Source organism: Salvelinus alpinus, chromosome 28 (assembly GCF_045679555.1).
Source record: "Salvelinus alpinus chromosome 28, SLU_Salpinus.1, whole genome shotgun sequence".
Classification (NCBI taxonomy): domain Eukaryota; kingdom Metazoa; phylum Chordata; class Actinopteri; order Salmoniformes; family Salmonidae; genus Salvelinus; species Salvelinus alpinus.
In genome coordinates, this window is record NC_092113.1 from 33,014,702 (window position 1) to 33,030,666 (window position 15,965).

A 15,965-nucleotide genomic window follows, 5' to 3' on the forward strand; every position below is an offset into this window, starting at 1 on the left:
GATGCTACATCACCCAGAGATAGTAATGATGCTACATCACCCAGAGATAGTAATGATAATACATCACCCAGAGATAGTAATGATGCTATATAACCCAGAGATAGTAATGATGCTACATAACCCAGAGATAGTAGTGATGCTACATAACCCAGAGATAAGGTAATGATGCTATATAACCCAGATATAGTAGTGATGCTACATAACCCAGAGATAGTAATGGTGCTACATAACCCAGAGATAGTGGTGATGCTATATCACCCAGAGATAGTAATGATGCTACATCACCCAGTGATAGTAATGATGCTACATAACCCAGAGATAGTAATGATACTACATAACCCAGAGATAGTAATGATGCTACATAACCCAGAGATAGTAATGGTGCCACATAACCTAGAGATAGTAGTGATGCTACATAACCCAGAGATAAGATAATGATGCTACAATACCCATAGATACAGTAGGGATGCTACATAACCCAGAGATAGCAATGATGCTACATAACCCAGATATAAAGTAGTGGTGCTACATAACCCAGAGATAGTAATGATGCTACATAACCCAGAGATAAGGTAGGGATGCTACATAACCTAGAGATAGTAGTGATGCTACATAACCCAGAGATAAGGTAATGATGCTACAATACCCATAGATACAGTAGGGATGCTACATAACCCAGAGACAGCAATGATGCTACATAACCCAGATATAAAGTAGTGGTGCTACATAACCCAGAGATAGCAATGATGCTACATAACCCAGAGATAAAGTTGTGAGGTACTGTCATGCTGTCATGAATGGCTAATGCTCCATATCCATTTTCCTTGTGTTGGTCGTTGGGCATTGTGTGTCCATGGGTGATTTGACTGACAACATTGTGATGTAATTATGGCCCCCAGAGTTATGACCTGACTAGGAAAAAGTCTTGGACCCAGGTTTTCCTGGTCAAGTCACGTGGTGGCCAGGTAAAACCCAGTGTAATGTGATACTAATTGCCTCACTACTGTATGGCTGTGTGTTTGTGTCCACAGTGCTTACCCAGGATGTCCCCCACATCTTCGCCATGACTCTGTTTGAGGAGTACATCTACTGGACCGACTGGGAGACCAAGTCCATCAACAGGTGTCACAAGACCCTGGGTATCAACAAGACCACCCTGATCACTACCCTCCACCGGCCCATGGACATCCACATCTACCACCCTTACCGCCAGCCTGAGGGTAAGAGATACGCATGTACAACACACATACACACACACACACACATACACACATATACACACACCCAACGTGGTTGTTCCAGTTGAAACAGTCTGCCTGCTGTGGTTCCAGTGTTCAACCACCCGTGCCAGACAGACAACGGTGGCTGTAGTAACCTGTGTCTGCTGAGCCCTGGAGGGGGCTACAAGTGTGCCTGTCCCACCAACTTCTACCTGGCCAATGATGGACACACCTGCATGTCCAACTGCACTGCCAGCCAGGTGAGGGACTGTGTAATGATATGGCCATTGGGGGGCCAGACAGCTAGGGGGCAGCAGAGCCTGTTGTGGAATGGGGGCTGCTTTGTGATTGGTTAATTAAGCATAATTATCTCCACAGTACTTACTGTACAGTGTGTCATCAGCTTGAGTTCACTCTCTTTCTCTCTCTCCTCCTCTCTCCTCCTCTCTCCTCCTCTCACCTTCTCTCTCCTTCTCTCTTCCTCTCTCCTCTTCTTCTATGTTCTCCTCTCCTTTCCTCTCCTTCTCCTCTCCTTTCCTCTCCTTCTCTCTCCTCCTCCCTCCTCTCTACTCTCTCCTCCTCTCTACTCTCTCCTCCACCCTCCCCTCTCCTCCTCTCGCCTCCTCTCTAATACCCTCCTTTCCTCTCCCTCTCTCCTCCGTCCCCTCTCCTCCTCTCTCCTCCTCTCGCCTCCTCTCGCTCCTCTCTCCTCCTCTCCCCCTCTCTCCTCTTCTCTCCTCCTCTCCTCTTCTCTCATCCTCTCCTCTTCTCTCCTCCTCTCCTCCTCATTTCCTTCTCCCTCTTCTCTCCTCCTCCCTTCTCATCTCGTCCTCTCCTCTCTCCTCCTCATCTCCTTCTCCCTCTTCTCTACTCCTCCCTTCTCATCTCGTCCTCTACTCTCTCCTCCTCTCTCCTTCTCTCTCCTCATCTCGTCCTCTCCTCCTCCCTCCTCTCTCCTCTCTCATCCTCTCTCCTCCTCCCTTTCCATCAAGATCATACGTGTATAAAGGGATATTATGTGAAAAAGATTGTTTCCCAATCTCAGTTCTAGCCTTAGGAACAAACAAAAACAGCAGTGACTGTGAATGTTGTCCTCATCTCCTCTCCTCTCCCCTCCTCTCTCCTCTCTCCTCCTCTCTCCTCTTTCCTCTCCTCTCCTCCTTTCTTCTCTCCTCCTTTCTCCTCCTCTCCTCCTCCCACCTTTCTCCTCCTCTCTCCTCCTCTCTCCTCCACTCTCCTCCTCCCTCCTTTCTCCTCCTTTCTACCCTCTACCTCTCTCCTCCTCTTTCCTACCCTCCTTTCTCCTTCTCTCCTCTCTCCTCCTCGCCTACTTTCTCCTCCACTCTCCTCCTTGCCTACTCTTTCCTCTCTCTTCCTCGCCTACTCTCTCCTCCTCTCGCCTACTCTCTCCTCTCCTCCTTTCTCCTCCTCCTCTCCTTCTCTCTCCTCCCCCTCCTCTCTCCTCCTCTCCTACTTTCTCCTCTCTCCTCTCCTCTCCTCCTATTTTCTCCTCTCTCCTCCTCTCTCCTCCTCCCTCCTTGCTCCTATCTCCTCCTCCCTCCTCTCCTCCTCCTCTCCTCATCTCATCCTCTCCTCTCACCTCCTCTCTCCTTCTCATCTCGTCACCTCCTCCTCCCTCCCCTCTCCTCTCTCCTCATCCCTTCTCATCAAGATCATATGTGTATAAAGGGATATTATGTGAAAAAGATTGTTTCCCAATCTCAGTTCTAGCCTTAGTAACAGACAAAAACAGCAGCGACTGTGAACGTTGTCCTCATCTCCTCTCTCCTCCTCTCTCCTCTCTTCTCCTCTCCTTGTCCAGTTTGTGTGTAAGAACGACAAGTGCATCCCCTTCTGGTGGAAGTGTGACACGGAGGACGACTGTGGGGATCGCTCGGACGAGCCTGCAGAATGCCGTGAGTGTGCCACTTTTTCATCCAAAGCGACTTACAGTATAGTACAGTGACTGCATACATTTCTAGTGTGTGTATGTGGTCCCTGTGGGAATTGAACCCACGACCTTGGCAAAGCCAGTGCTACGTAAATGATGATGAGTGAATGAGGAGTATGTGGATGCAAAGTGTCATGGATGTTTCTACGGGGATCTGAGGTTGTGGTGGCTGTGACGACGGGGTAGAATAGGAAGATGGTTGGTGAAACTGCTATGGGCCTGTTTCAGACTTTGAAATAACCTCTGACTGTCTCTCTGCCTGTGACATCCGTTGTTTCCTGTAGCTAAGTTCAAATGCCGGCCAGGCCAGTTCCAGTGTGGGACAGGCATCTGTACCAACCCAGCTTACATCTGTGATGGGGACAACGACTGCCAGGATCATTCAGACGAGGCAAACTGCGGTACATACTCTTTTATGCTGTCTGTCTGTCTGTCTCTCTCTGTCTGTCTCTCTTTCTCTCTCTGTATATCTTTCTTTCTCACCCACACACTCTCTCTCTTTCCCTCTCTCCTCCCACTTCTCTCTCCTCCCCCTTTTGTATCTGCCTCGTTCTCTCTCTGCCTCGTTCTCTCTGCCTCGTTCTCTCTCTGCCTCGTTCTTTGTCCTTCATATCTTCACCCCCTAACATCTATTCTTACCAGTCCTCTGTCGTCTCTCTGACAAGTCTTGTGTCTGTCATCCTCTGTTGTCTCCCTGACACCTCTTGTGTCTGTCATCCTCTGTCGTCTCTCTGACACGTCTTGTGTCTGTCATCCTCTGTCATCTCTCTGACACGTCTTGTGTCTGTCATCCTCTGTCATCTCTCTGACACGTCTTGTGTCTGTCATCCTCTGTCGTCGTTCTGACACGTCTTGTCTGTCATCCTCTGTCGTCTCTGACACGTCTTGTGTCTGTCATCCTCTGCCGTCTCTCTGACACGTCTTGTGTCTGTCATCCTCTGTCGTCTCTCTGACGTGTCTTGTGTCGGTCATCCTCTGTCATCTCTCTGACACGTCTTGTGTCTGTCAATGTCTGTCATCTCTCTGACACGTCTTGTCTGTCATCCTCTGTCGTCTCTCTGACACGTCTTGTGTCTGTCATCCTCTGTCGTCTCTCTGACACGTCTTGTGTCTGTCATCCTCTGTCGTCTTTCTGACACGTCTTGTGTCTGTCATCCTCTGTCGTCTTTCTGACACGTCTTGTGTCTGTCATCGTCTGTCGTCTCTCTGACACGTCTTGTGTCTGTCATCCTCTGTCGTCTTTCTGACACGTCTTGTGTCTGTCATCCTATGTCGTCTCTCTGACACGTCTTGTGTCTGTCGTCTTTCTGACACCTCTTGTGTCTCTCATCTTCTGTCATCTCTCTGACACGTCTTGTCTGTCATCCTCTGTCGTCTCTCTGACACGTCTTGTCTGTCTGTCACACTCTGCCGTCTTTCTGACACCTCTTGTCTGTCTGTCACACTCTGTCGTCTTTCTGACACCTCTTGTCTGTCTGTCACACTCTGTCGTCTTTCTGACACCTCTTGTCTGTCTGTCACACTCTGTCGTCTTTCTGACACCTCTTGTCTGTCTGTCACACTCTGTCGTCTTTCTGACACCTCTTGTCTGTCTGTCACACTCTGTCGTCTTTCTGACACCTCTTGTCTGTCTGTCACACTCTGTCGTCTTTCTGACACGTCTTGTGTCTGTCATCCTCTGTCGTCTCTCTGACACGTCTTGTCTGTCATCCTCTGTCGTCTTTCTGACACGTCTTGTGTCTGTCTATGTGTGATTGTTCTACAGACATCCACGTGTGTCTGCCCAGTCAGTTCAAGTGCTCCCACCCCAGCCGCTGTATCCCGGGAATCTTCCGCTGTAATGGACAGGACAACTGTGGAGAAGGCGAGGACGAGACGGACTGCCGTGAGTCAACACCTCCTCTTTTTCCTTCCTATCTCCTCATCTGCATGCTTTATTGCATGTTATAAATTTAGTATGGTAATACTGATGTGTTGCACGTGGTCTCTATGTAAAATAGATTGTATTTCAGTGAGACTAACCTGGATAGATGAATGTTAAATAAGAAATATACTGTTGTTATGGGTTGCCCTCTCCAGTCAGTAACAGTCGTCTGTTCTCGCTCCCTCTAGCCGAGGTCACCTGTGCGTCCACCCAGTTCCAGTGTGCCATCACCAAGCGCTGTGTCCCTCGTGTCTGGGTGTGTGACCGTGACAATGACTGTGTGGATGGATCGGACGAACCAGCCAACTGCAGTAAGACACCGCTCCTTTGTTTCAGAGGACTATTCTAGAATAATGACAGACACGCAAATCAAGTTCAATATCCATGTTGCAGTAGAATACATGTTTCTGCTAACAAACCAAACTAATGCATTTCAGATGCACTAGATCTTTCAGACCTCATCACATCCTCCCTCCACCTTAAACTCAGTCTGTCATCTGGCCGGTGACAAGCCTCAGTCAGTCCCCTCTCCTAACCCCCCATCCCACCTCCTCTCCCTCTCCCACCCCTCCTCTCCTAACTCTCCTCCCCCCTCCAGCCCAGATGACGTGTGGCGTGGATGAGTTTCGCTGTAAGGACTCTGGTCGCTGCATCCCGGCCCGGTGGAAGTGTGACGGGGAGGATGACTGTGGAGACTCATCTGACGAACCCAAAGAAGAGTGTGGTGAGTGTTCTGTCTGTCACACAGGAAACGGAAAGCTCCAACAAGGGCTACAAAGCATTCCTCTGGATCCTTACCGTAGAATCTGGAGGACCGGTACAGCATCCATTACACTTTAATACAAAATTCACTCTCTCCCTCTCTGAATTCCCTATAACAACCCTTGAGATTGCCAACAAGATCATAGGTGTATTGTAGAGGGGTATTTATCTCCTCTATGAAGGTTCATGCTGTGGTGTTAACCTCCTGTACGGTGTGTATGTACTGTAGTGTGGTGTTATGGAGCTGAGGGTCTGACCCTTGCTGTGTCTCTGTGTAGATGAGAGGACATGTGAGCCATACCAGTTCAGGTGTAAGAACAACCGCTGTGTCCCGGGTCGCTGGCAATGTGACTATGACAACGACTGTGGGGACAACTCGGACGAGGACAAGTGTGGTATGTCTCTCTGTCATTCCTGTTACACTATCCTTGTGACCCCATCTCACCCTGGCCAATGCCACTGCATTGTTTCATTGCATTTATAGTATGCTCATGGTTTGTGATGTTTTGGACATAACATGTTCTGCATTGGAAGCTTGCTCCTTAGTCCTCATGACTGACCGTCGGAATACACTTTAAATTGTTTGATTCTTGTGTGTTTGTTTTGCTTCCCAGTGTCTGTAGATGTTTTGTAACACACACTGAGACATTGTCATTTAGTTTGTCCTTAACTCATCTGTGATGCGTCTCACCTCATCTAATGTTTACCTTTCATTTCCCTCTCACTGACCTGTTGGCATGAGCCAGAGGTAGGTCTCCACTTTCAACCATCCCCATTTCACCAACCCCTAATGTCACTCTGCTCCTCCCCTCCCATTGCATCCTATTCAATCACATTGCAGTCATGTATATGTCTGATGCTGCCCATTTCAACCCAGCCCCTCTGATATCTCCTCAGACAGTGACAGGTCAAAAGTAGGGCTTGTTTCTACAGTCAAGTATTGTAATTTCCTACATGACCACCTGAGGCCACTGTACTCAACAAAGTTTATGACTAATTGTCTAAGACGCTAACTTCTGGGACCTCCCAAGTTGTGCAGCGGTCTAAGGCACTGCATCGCAGTGCTAGAGGCGTCACTACAGGCCCGGGTTCGATGCCAGGCTGGGTCGCAGCCGGCCGTGACCGGGAGACCCATGAGACGGCGCACAATTGGCCTAGTGTCGTCCGGGTTAGGGAGGGTTTGGCCTGCTGGGATGTCCTTGTCTCATCGCGCTCTAGCAACTCCTTGTGGTGGCCGGGCGCAGTGCACGCTGACACGTGTCGCCAGTTGTACGGTGTTTCCTCCGACACATTGGTGAGGCTGACTTCTAGGTTAAGTGAGCAGTGTGTCAAGAAGCAGTGTGGCTTGGCGGGGACGTGTTTCGACCTTCGCCTCTCCTGAGTTCGCACGGGAGTTGCAGCGATGGGACAAGACTGTAACTACCAATTGGGTATCTCAATATTGGGGACAAAAAGGGGTAAAAAGTACAACAAAATTAAATCAAAATAAGCAGGGTGAAAGCACACAGCTATGTTACCAGTTTCAGTAAAGATGCAATGTTGTTTATCAGGCACCTAGAACATCTTCTATTGAATCTCTGGAGCTCTCCTTTAACCATCATTGTTTGGCCTCCCTCTGTGTGTCCATGCTTGTGGTGTGTTGTGAGGTGTTGTGGTTTGTTGTGTTGTGTTGTTGTGTGTTGTTGTGAGGTGTTGTGTTGTGAGGTGTTGTGTTGTGTTGTGAGGTGTTGTTGTGGTTTGTTGTGTTGTGGGTTGTTGTATTTATAAATGTATTTATAAAGCCCTTCTTACATCAGCTGATATCTCAAAGTGCTGTACAGAAACCCAGACTAAAACCCCAAACAGCAAGCAATGCAGTTGTAGAAGCACGGTGGCTAGGAAAAACTCCCTAGAAAGGCCAGAACATAGTGGTTCTTATTTTTCAGAGTAAATAACTCACGGACACTAGAGAAGCTTTAACCAAGTTTAATTCTTCCCAAAGGTTCTGTACAGCTGTACAGTTCATACAACCCAACACTTATCCCATCCATATATATATATATATATATCCCACATAAGACACTCCTCCTTCTCTCCTATCCTTATATCTTATGGTTTAACAGGAAAAGAGTAACAAGATACCAAACACTTATTACCTCCTTCAGGTGACCTGTCCTCACCTCCTGACCTCAACCCCTCCTTCACCTCATCCACAGCTATCTGTCCTTCCTGTATCAACACGGTGCTCTGCTCCCGTCCCCCAACACATTCCACAGCTATCTGTCCTTCCTGTATCAACACGGTGCTCTGCTCCCGTCCCCCAACACATTCCACAGCTATCTGTCTTTCTACAGATATTCTATGCTTCTTCTCTATCATTTATTTCACATCTCAATGTTCAAAATGTCGAATCCAACACTAGGAAGAGACCAAGAGAGGAACCAGGCTCTGAGGGGTGGCCAGTCCTCTTCTGGCTGTGCCGGGTGGAGATTATAACAGAACATGGCCAAGATGTTCAAATGTTCATAGATGACCAGCAGGGTCAAATAATAATAATCACAGTGGTTGTCGAGGGTGCAACAGGTCAGCACCTCAGGAGTAAATGTCAGTTGGCTTTTCATAGCCGATCATTCAGAGTATCTCTACTGCCCCTGCTGTCTCTAGAGAGTTTAAAACAGCAGGTCTGGGACAGGTAGCACGTCCGGTGAACAGGTCAGGGTTCCATAGCCGCAGGCCGACTGGGGACAGCAAGGAGTCATCAAGCCAGGTTGTCCTGAGGCATGGTCCTAGGGCTCAGGTCATCCAAGAAAGAAAGAAAGAAAGAGAGAAAGAGAGAACGAGAGAATTAGAGAGGTCATAATTAAATTCACACAGGACACATGATAAGACAGGAGAATACTCCAGATATAACAGACTGACCCTAGCTTCCCGACACATAAACTACTGCAGCATAAATACTGGAGGCTGAGACAGGAGGGGTCGGGAGACACCGTGGCCCCATCCGACGATACCCCCGCACAGTGCCAAACAGGCAGGATATAACCCCACCCACTTTGCCAAAGCACAGCCCCCACACCACTAGAGGAATATCTTCAACCACCAACTTACCATCCTGAGACAAGGCCGAGAATAGCCCACAAAGATCTCCACCACGCCACAACCCAAGGGGGGGCACCAACCCGGACAGGAAGATCACGTCAGTGACTCAACCCAATCAAGTGACGCACCCCTCCTAGGGACGGCATGGAAGAGCACCAGTAAGCCAGTGACTCAGCCCCTGTAATAGGGTTAGAGGCAGAGAATCCCAGTGGAGAGAGGGGAACCGTCCAGGCAGAGACAGCAAGGGTGGTTCGTTGCTCCAGTGCCTTTCCGTTCACCTTCACACTCCTGGGCCAGACTACACTCAATCATATGACCTACTGAAGAGATGAGTCTTCAGAAAAGACTTAAAAGTCGAGACCAAGTCTGTGTCTCTCACATGGATAGGCAGACCATTCCATAAAAATGGAGCTCTATAGGACAAAGCCCTGCCTCCAGCTGTTTGCTTAGGAATTCTAGGGTCAATTAGGAGGCCTGCGTCTTGTGACCGTAGCGTACGTGTAGGTATGTACGGCAGGACCAAATCGGAAAGATAGGAGCAAGCCCATGTAATGTTTTGTAGGTTAGCAGTAAAACCTTGAAATCAGCCCAGCCTTAACAGGAAGCCAGTGTAGAGAGGCTAGCACTGGAGTAATATGATGTTGTTGTGAGGTGTTGTGATGTGTTGTGTTGTGGTTTGAGGTGCTGGGATGTGTTGTGGTGGGTTGTGAGCTGAGGTGTTGTGGTGTGTTGTGAGGTGCTGTTATGATGTGTTGTGGTGTGTTTTGGTGTGTTTTGGTGTGAGGTGCTGTGATGTGTTATAGTGTGGTGTGAGGTGTTGTGATGTTTTGTGGTGTGTTGTGAGCTGAGGTGTTGTGGTGTGTTGTGAGGTGAGGTGAGGTGTTGTTATGTGTTGTGAGATGATGTGGTGTGTTGTGAGGTGTTGTGGTGTGGCGTGAGGTGCTGTTATGTGTTGTGCTATGAGGTGTTGTGGTGTGTTGTGATGTGTTGTGGTTTGAGGTGCTGTTATGTGTTGTGGTGGGTTGTGGTGTGAGTTGCTGTGATGTGTTGTGGTGGGTTGTGAGCTGAGGTGTTGTGGTGTGTTGTGAGGTGAGGTGAGGTGTTGTTATGTGTTGTGAGATGATGTGGTGTGTTGTGAGGTGTTGTGGTGTGGCTTGAGGTGCTGTTATGTGTTGTGTTGTGAGGTGGTGTGAGGTGCTGTAATGTGTTGTGGTGTGATGGGTTGTGAGGTGCTGTAATGTGTTGTGGTGTGAGGTGTTGTGAGGTGTTATGAGGTGTCGTTGTGTGTTGTGGTGTCTTATGAGGTGTTGTGTTGTGGTCTGTTGTGCTGTGAGGTGTTGTGGTGTGAGGTGCTGTGATGTGTTATGGTGTGGTGTGAGGTGTTGTGGTGTGTTGTGAGGTGTTGTGGTGTGAGGTGTTGTAATGTGTTGTGGTGTGCTGTGGTATGTTGTGATGTGTTGTGGTCTGTTGTGATGTGCTGTGAGGTGTTGTGATGTGATGTGGTCTGTTGTGGTGTGTTGTGAGGTGGTGTGTTGTGAGGTGTTATGAGGTGTTGTTGTGTGTTGTGGTGTCTTATGAGGTGTTGTGGTGTGTTGGGATGTGTTGTGGTCTGTTGTGGTGTGCTGTGAGGTCTTGTGTTGTGGTGTGTTATGAGATGTTCTGTACAGTACTCTCTCCCCTGTGAATTTGGAATTTTACTAAAAACAACACGTATTTGGAAGCCATTTCCAGCTAAGCTGTACAGTATAATGTTTGTTATGTGAGACCTGTGTTGCTGTGTCTTTACAGTCCCACGGCAGTGCTCAGAGAGTGAGTTTGCCTGTACCAATGGACGCTGTATCGCCGGGAGGTGGAAGTGTGATGGAGACCATGACTGTGCTGACGGATCTGATGAGGTAACACACCTGACTCAACCACAGCAACATATCTGAGTTAGACACATGTGTAATAGATAACGCTACTGACTCATACTGTAGGGGAGAGTGGGGTAAGTTGAGACATTCTTTACATTCAGCATCATTCCGTCAAGGTAAATATTCTAACAAAGATATCTACATATATTTCAGGATGGTGTGTATACCTGGAAATAATCAGAATTCATTTAAATATTACAGTTTTGAAAACATAGCTTGTCCAAAAAAGTGTCTCTTGGCACAACTTATTCCCGTGTATGGGGTAAGTTAAGCCGTCTACAAATTTCTGTACTGAATGAAATATTACCACTACCTTCTTTATTTCTTAATTTCCCAAACACAATTCAACACTATCACAATTGCTCTTTTTTCATTAAATCATTCAAGGCTTAACACCTAACAAGCACTTGTAACTTTTGTTTTTACACTTGTAACATAGGCCAGGCCCTGTTGTTACCTCATATCCCAGCGAAAATGCCTTGTATTATGCCTGGAAGAACACTTCAATTGGCTCAACTTACCCCAAGGCAAACATTTCGACTATACTAGCCCATACAGCTACAAGGATACACTTTCCTGCTAGGTTTAGGACCTCAAATTGAAGCAATAAGGCACCTCGGGGGGTTGTGATATACGGCCAATATACCACGGCTAAGGGCTGTTCTTATGCACAACGCAAAGTGCCTGGATACAGCCCTCAGCCGTGGTATATTGGCCGTATATCACAACCCCCCGAGGTGCCTTATTGCTATTATAATAAATTGGTTACCAATGTAATTAGAACAATAAAAAGAAATTTTTTGTCATACCCGTGGTATACAGTCTGATATACCATGGCTTTCGGCCAATCAGCATTCAGGGCTCGAACCACCCATCTATATGTCTATAATGAAGCTTATAGAGACCACAACTCATGTATAGAAAAATCATTCAATGATCTGTCTGTGTGTGTGTGTGTGTGTGTGTGTGTGTGTGTGTGTGTGTGTGTGTGTGTGTGTGTGTGTGTGTGTGTGTGTGTGTGTGTGTGTGTGTGTGTGTGTGTGTGTGTGTGTGTGTGTGTGTGTGTGTGTGTGTGTGTGTCCCTCAGGGCGGCTGTGACCTGAAGTGTGACAGTGACCAGTTCCAGTGTAAGAACGGCCACTGTATCCCCAACCGCTGGCGCTGTGACGCAGACGCTGACTGTTTGGACGGCAGCGATGAGGAGAAGTGTCACATAGCTGGTGAGTGTGTTTGTGTCCCCATGTGCCTCGCTCATGCTGGCGTTTGAGATGGCCACAGTGCTAAAAGAGAGTGGTTCGACTGAGATTAAACATCCTTTTTATTTAACCTTTATTTAATAGGCAAATTAGTTAAGAACTTATTTACAATCAAGGCCTACCCCGGCCAAACCCTCCCCTAACCCGGACAACACTGGGCGCCACCCTATGGGAATCCCAATCACGACCAGTTGTGATACAGCCTGGAATCGAACCAGGGTCTGTAGTGACGCCTCTAGCACTGAGATGCAGTGCCTTAGATCGCTGTGCCACTCGGGAGCCCTCTACGTTTATTAATTGAGAGGGATTCTGGAGATGTGCGTAGGATCCTTTTTACACAGCCTGTGGTAGGATCAACAGGAACAGGGTCAATAATGGGCAACCTACTGTTCTTCTTCCCTTCTCCATGTCTCAGTTGAGAGACACTGCCCCCTGGACGACTTCCAGTGTAACAACACGCTGTGTAAGCCCCTGGCCTGGAAATGCGACGGAGAGGACGACTGTGGAGACAACTCGGATGAGAACCCTGACGAGTGCAGTGAGTAGTGACATCAGATCCTGTGACATCATATCCTGTCTACTAGTACCCTTTTCACAGTACCGCGCTGAGCTGACTTGTACTGTGCTGGCCTGGTTACTCATCCATCATGATGGGAAGGACAATGTGAAATAAAATATCAGAGCCACCACAGTTCAGGTCTAGTTGTCACAATGGTCACAAAAGGGTATGTATCCTAAAGCCTGTCCTGACTCCTAACTCCTTGACTCCTAACCGCTCTTTCTCCTCCCCTTAGGGAGGTTCCAGTGCCCCCCCACAAGGAGTTTCCGCTGCCAGAACGACCGTGTGTGTCTGAAAGTGTCCAAACAGTGTGACGGAGTTGACAACTGCGGGGACAACTCTGATGAGCTCAACTGCCGTGAGTTTCCTGTGCTGCTGGCCTTTAGCACACACCAACACAAGGCTGTCTCCTTGATGAGCTGTTGTTCGCTGTGGAGAGGTTCCATCGTTACACCTACCATACCACTTATGTTACCTATGACAGAATGCTTATCCAATACAGGGCTTCATTGTCGTTTTATTCAGTGGTATGCAATTATAGACATTGGATCAGAATGGTTGTGTTCATTTCATTCAATAGACATTTAATACACCTTTATTTATCCCCTCAGGAGCAATGTGATGGTTGGTCTATGTGTGTTTTCTCAGAGCCCCCTCCAGCCCAGCCTACCTGTGACAAGGATGAGTTCCTGTGTGCCAATGGCAGGTGCATCAGCTCCAGCCTGCGCTGTAACTTCTTCAATGACTGTGAGGACTACGGTTCAGATGAGATCCACTGCAAGACAGGTGCCCCAAGTCATGACTGTTTAACACATCACCATGTCTACCGTTCTAATGGCATGTTGGAGGAGACAGCGTTGGATTATTTTTCTCACACAATGTTCCGTTAACCTTCCAATGGCTCAACACTGTTGTGTATCCTAAACGTTTTCTTCTCTGCTTGTGGTGTGTCTCTGACCCTGCAGACACCAAGCTGAACGACTGCAGGAGTAACAGGACTCTGTGTGGGGACGGGGATGAGGCACACTGTGTCAGCAACCAGACAGACTCCTTCTGCTCCTGCAAACCAGGCTTCCAGAAGACTGCTCATAACACCTGTGAAGGTACACTCCACACACCAGGATGTCCTCTACAGGGTCAAGCTTATTACACACACCAGGATGTCCTCTACAGGGTCAAGCTTATTACACACACCAGGATGTTCTCTACAGGGTCAAGCTTATTACACACACCAGGATGTCCTCTACAGGGTCAAGCTTATTACACACACCAGGATGTCCTCTACAGGGTCAAGCTTATTACACACACCAGGATGTTCTCTACAGGGTCAAGCTTATTACACACACCAGGATGTCCTCTACAGGGTCAAGCTTATTACACACACCAGGATGTTCTCTACAGGGTCAAGCTTATTACACACACCAGGATGTACTCTTCATGTACACTCGCTCACTCAGAGCTCAATCAGTATATTTCATTTTGTCCTTCAAATGCTGATTGAGTTACCTTTATTAACCCCTGACCCCTCTCAGATAAGAATGAGTGTAAGCAGTTTGGAGTGTGCTCCCACATGTGCAACAACACCAAGGGATCCTACAAGTGTAGCTGCCACAAACACTTCACCAGGATCAATGACACCTGCAAGGCTGACAGTAAGTAGCATATTCTTCTAGTAGTGTAGTGTTCTTCTAGTAGTGTTATTTCAGTAGTGTTCTTCTAGTAGTGTAGTGTTCTTCTAGTAGTGTTATTTCAGTAGTGTTCTTCTAGTAGTGTAGTGTTCTTCTAGTAGTGTTATTTCAGTAGTTTTCTTCTAGTAGTGTTATTTCAGTAGTGTTCTTCTAGTAGTGTTCTTCTAGTAGTGTTCTTCTAGTAGTGTAGTGTTCGTCTAGTAGTGTAGTGTTCTTCTAGTAGTGTAGTGTTCGTCTAGTAGTGTAGTGTTCTTCTAGTAGCGTTCTTCTAGTAGTGTAGTGTTCTTCTAGTAGTGTAGTGTTCGTCTAGTAGTGTAGTGTTCTTCTAGTAGCGTTCTTCTAGTAGTGTAGTGTTCTTCTAGTAGTGTAGTGTTCTTCTAGTAGTGTAGTGTTCTTCTAGTAGTGTAGTGTTCTTCTAGTAGTGTAGTGTTCTTCTAGTAGTGTAGTGTTCGTCTAGTAGTGTAGTGTTCTTCTAGTAGCGTTCTTCTAGTAGTGTAGTGTTCTTCTAGTAGTGTAGTGTTCTTCTAGTAGTGTAGTGTTCTTCTAGTAGTGTAGTGTTCGTCTAGTAGTGTAGTGTTCTTCTAGTAGCGTTCTTCTAGTAGTGTAGTGTTCTTCTAGTAGTGTAGTGTTCTTCTAGTAGTGTAGTGTTCTTCTAGTAGTGTAGTGTTCGTCTAGTAGTGTAGTGTTCTTCTAGTGGTGTAGTGTTCTTCTAGTAGTGTAGTGTTTTTCTAGTAGCGTTCTTCTAGTGGTGTAGTGTTCGTCTAGTAGTGTAGTGTTCCTCTAGTAGCGTTCTTCTAGTGGTGTAGTGTTCTTCTAGTAGTGTAGTGTTCTTCTAGTAGTGTAGTGTTCTTCTAGTAGTGTAGTGTTCGTCTAGTAGTGTAGTGTTCTTCTAGTAGCGTTATTCTAGTAGTGTTCTTCTAGTAGTGTTCTTCTAGTAGCGTAGTGTTCTTCTAGTAGTGTAGTGTTCTTCTAGTAGTGTTCTTCTAGTAGTGTAGTGTTCTTCTAGTAGCGTTATTCTAGTAGTGTTCTTCTAGTAGTGTTCTTCTAGTAGCGTAGTGTTCTTCTAGTAGTGTAGTGTTCTTCTAGTAGTGTAGTGTTCTTCTAGCAGCGTTATTCTAGTAGTGTTCTTCTAGCGGTGTAGTGTTCTTCTAGTAGTGTTCTTCTAGTAATGTAGTGTTCTTCTAGCGGTGTAGTGTTCTTCTAGTAGTGTAGTGTTCTTCTAGTAGTGTTCTTCTAGTAGTGTAGTGTTCTTCTAGTGGTGTAGTGTTCTTCTAGTAGTGTTCTTCTAGTAGTGTAGTGTTCTTCTAGTAGTGTTCCTCCAGTAGTGTTCTTCGGGTGGTGTAGTGTTCTTCTAGTAGTGTAGTGTTCTTCTAGTAGTGTTCTTCTAGTAGTGTAGTGTTCTTCTAGTAGTGTTCTTCTAGTAGTGTAGTGTTCTTCTAGTAGTGTAGTGTTCTTCTAGTAGTGTTCCTCCAGTAGTGTTCTTCGGGTGGTGTAGTGTTCTTCTAGTAGTGTAGTGTTCTTCTAGTGGTGTAGTGTTTCATTGTAGTGCAGTGTTCTTCTAGTAGCGAACTTCTAGTAGTGTTCTTCTAGTAGTGTAGTGTTCTTCTAGTAGTG

At 46.9% G+C, this 15,965-nt stretch overlaps 1 protein-coding gene across 1 annotated transcript in view; it reads left to right on the forward strand.

Moving 5' to 3' along the window:
• Positions 1-15,965, forward strand: part of LOC139558002 (low-density lipoprotein receptor-related protein 1-like) — a 220,463-nt gene that overhangs the window by 185,364 nt on the left and 19,134 nt on the right. The window contains exons 62-76 of the mRNA XM_071373369.1: positions 1,032-1,220; positions 1,332-1,480; positions 3,043-3,136; positions 3,456-3,572; positions 4,937-5,056; positions 5,284-5,406; positions 5,694-5,819; positions 6,136-6,252; positions 10,724-10,830; positions 11,936-12,068; positions 12,520-12,642; positions 12,899-13,021; positions 13,312-13,449; positions 13,629-13,766; positions 14,196-14,315. Coding sequence (XP_071229470.1) covers positions 1,032-1,220; positions 1,332-1,480; positions 3,043-3,136; positions 3,456-3,572; positions 4,937-5,056; positions 5,284-5,406; positions 5,694-5,819; positions 6,136-6,252; positions 10,724-10,830; positions 11,936-12,068; positions 12,520-12,642; positions 12,899-13,021; positions 13,312-13,449; positions 13,629-13,766; positions 14,196-14,315 — 1,917 coding nt within the window. The remainder of the gene's footprint in view (positions 1-1,031; positions 1,221-1,331; positions 1,481-3,042; positions 3,137-3,455; positions 3,573-4,936; positions 5,057-5,283; positions 5,407-5,693; positions 5,820-6,135; positions 6,253-10,723; positions 10,831-11,935; positions 12,069-12,519; positions 12,643-12,898; positions 13,022-13,311; positions 13,450-13,628; positions 13,767-14,195; positions 14,316-15,965) is intronic.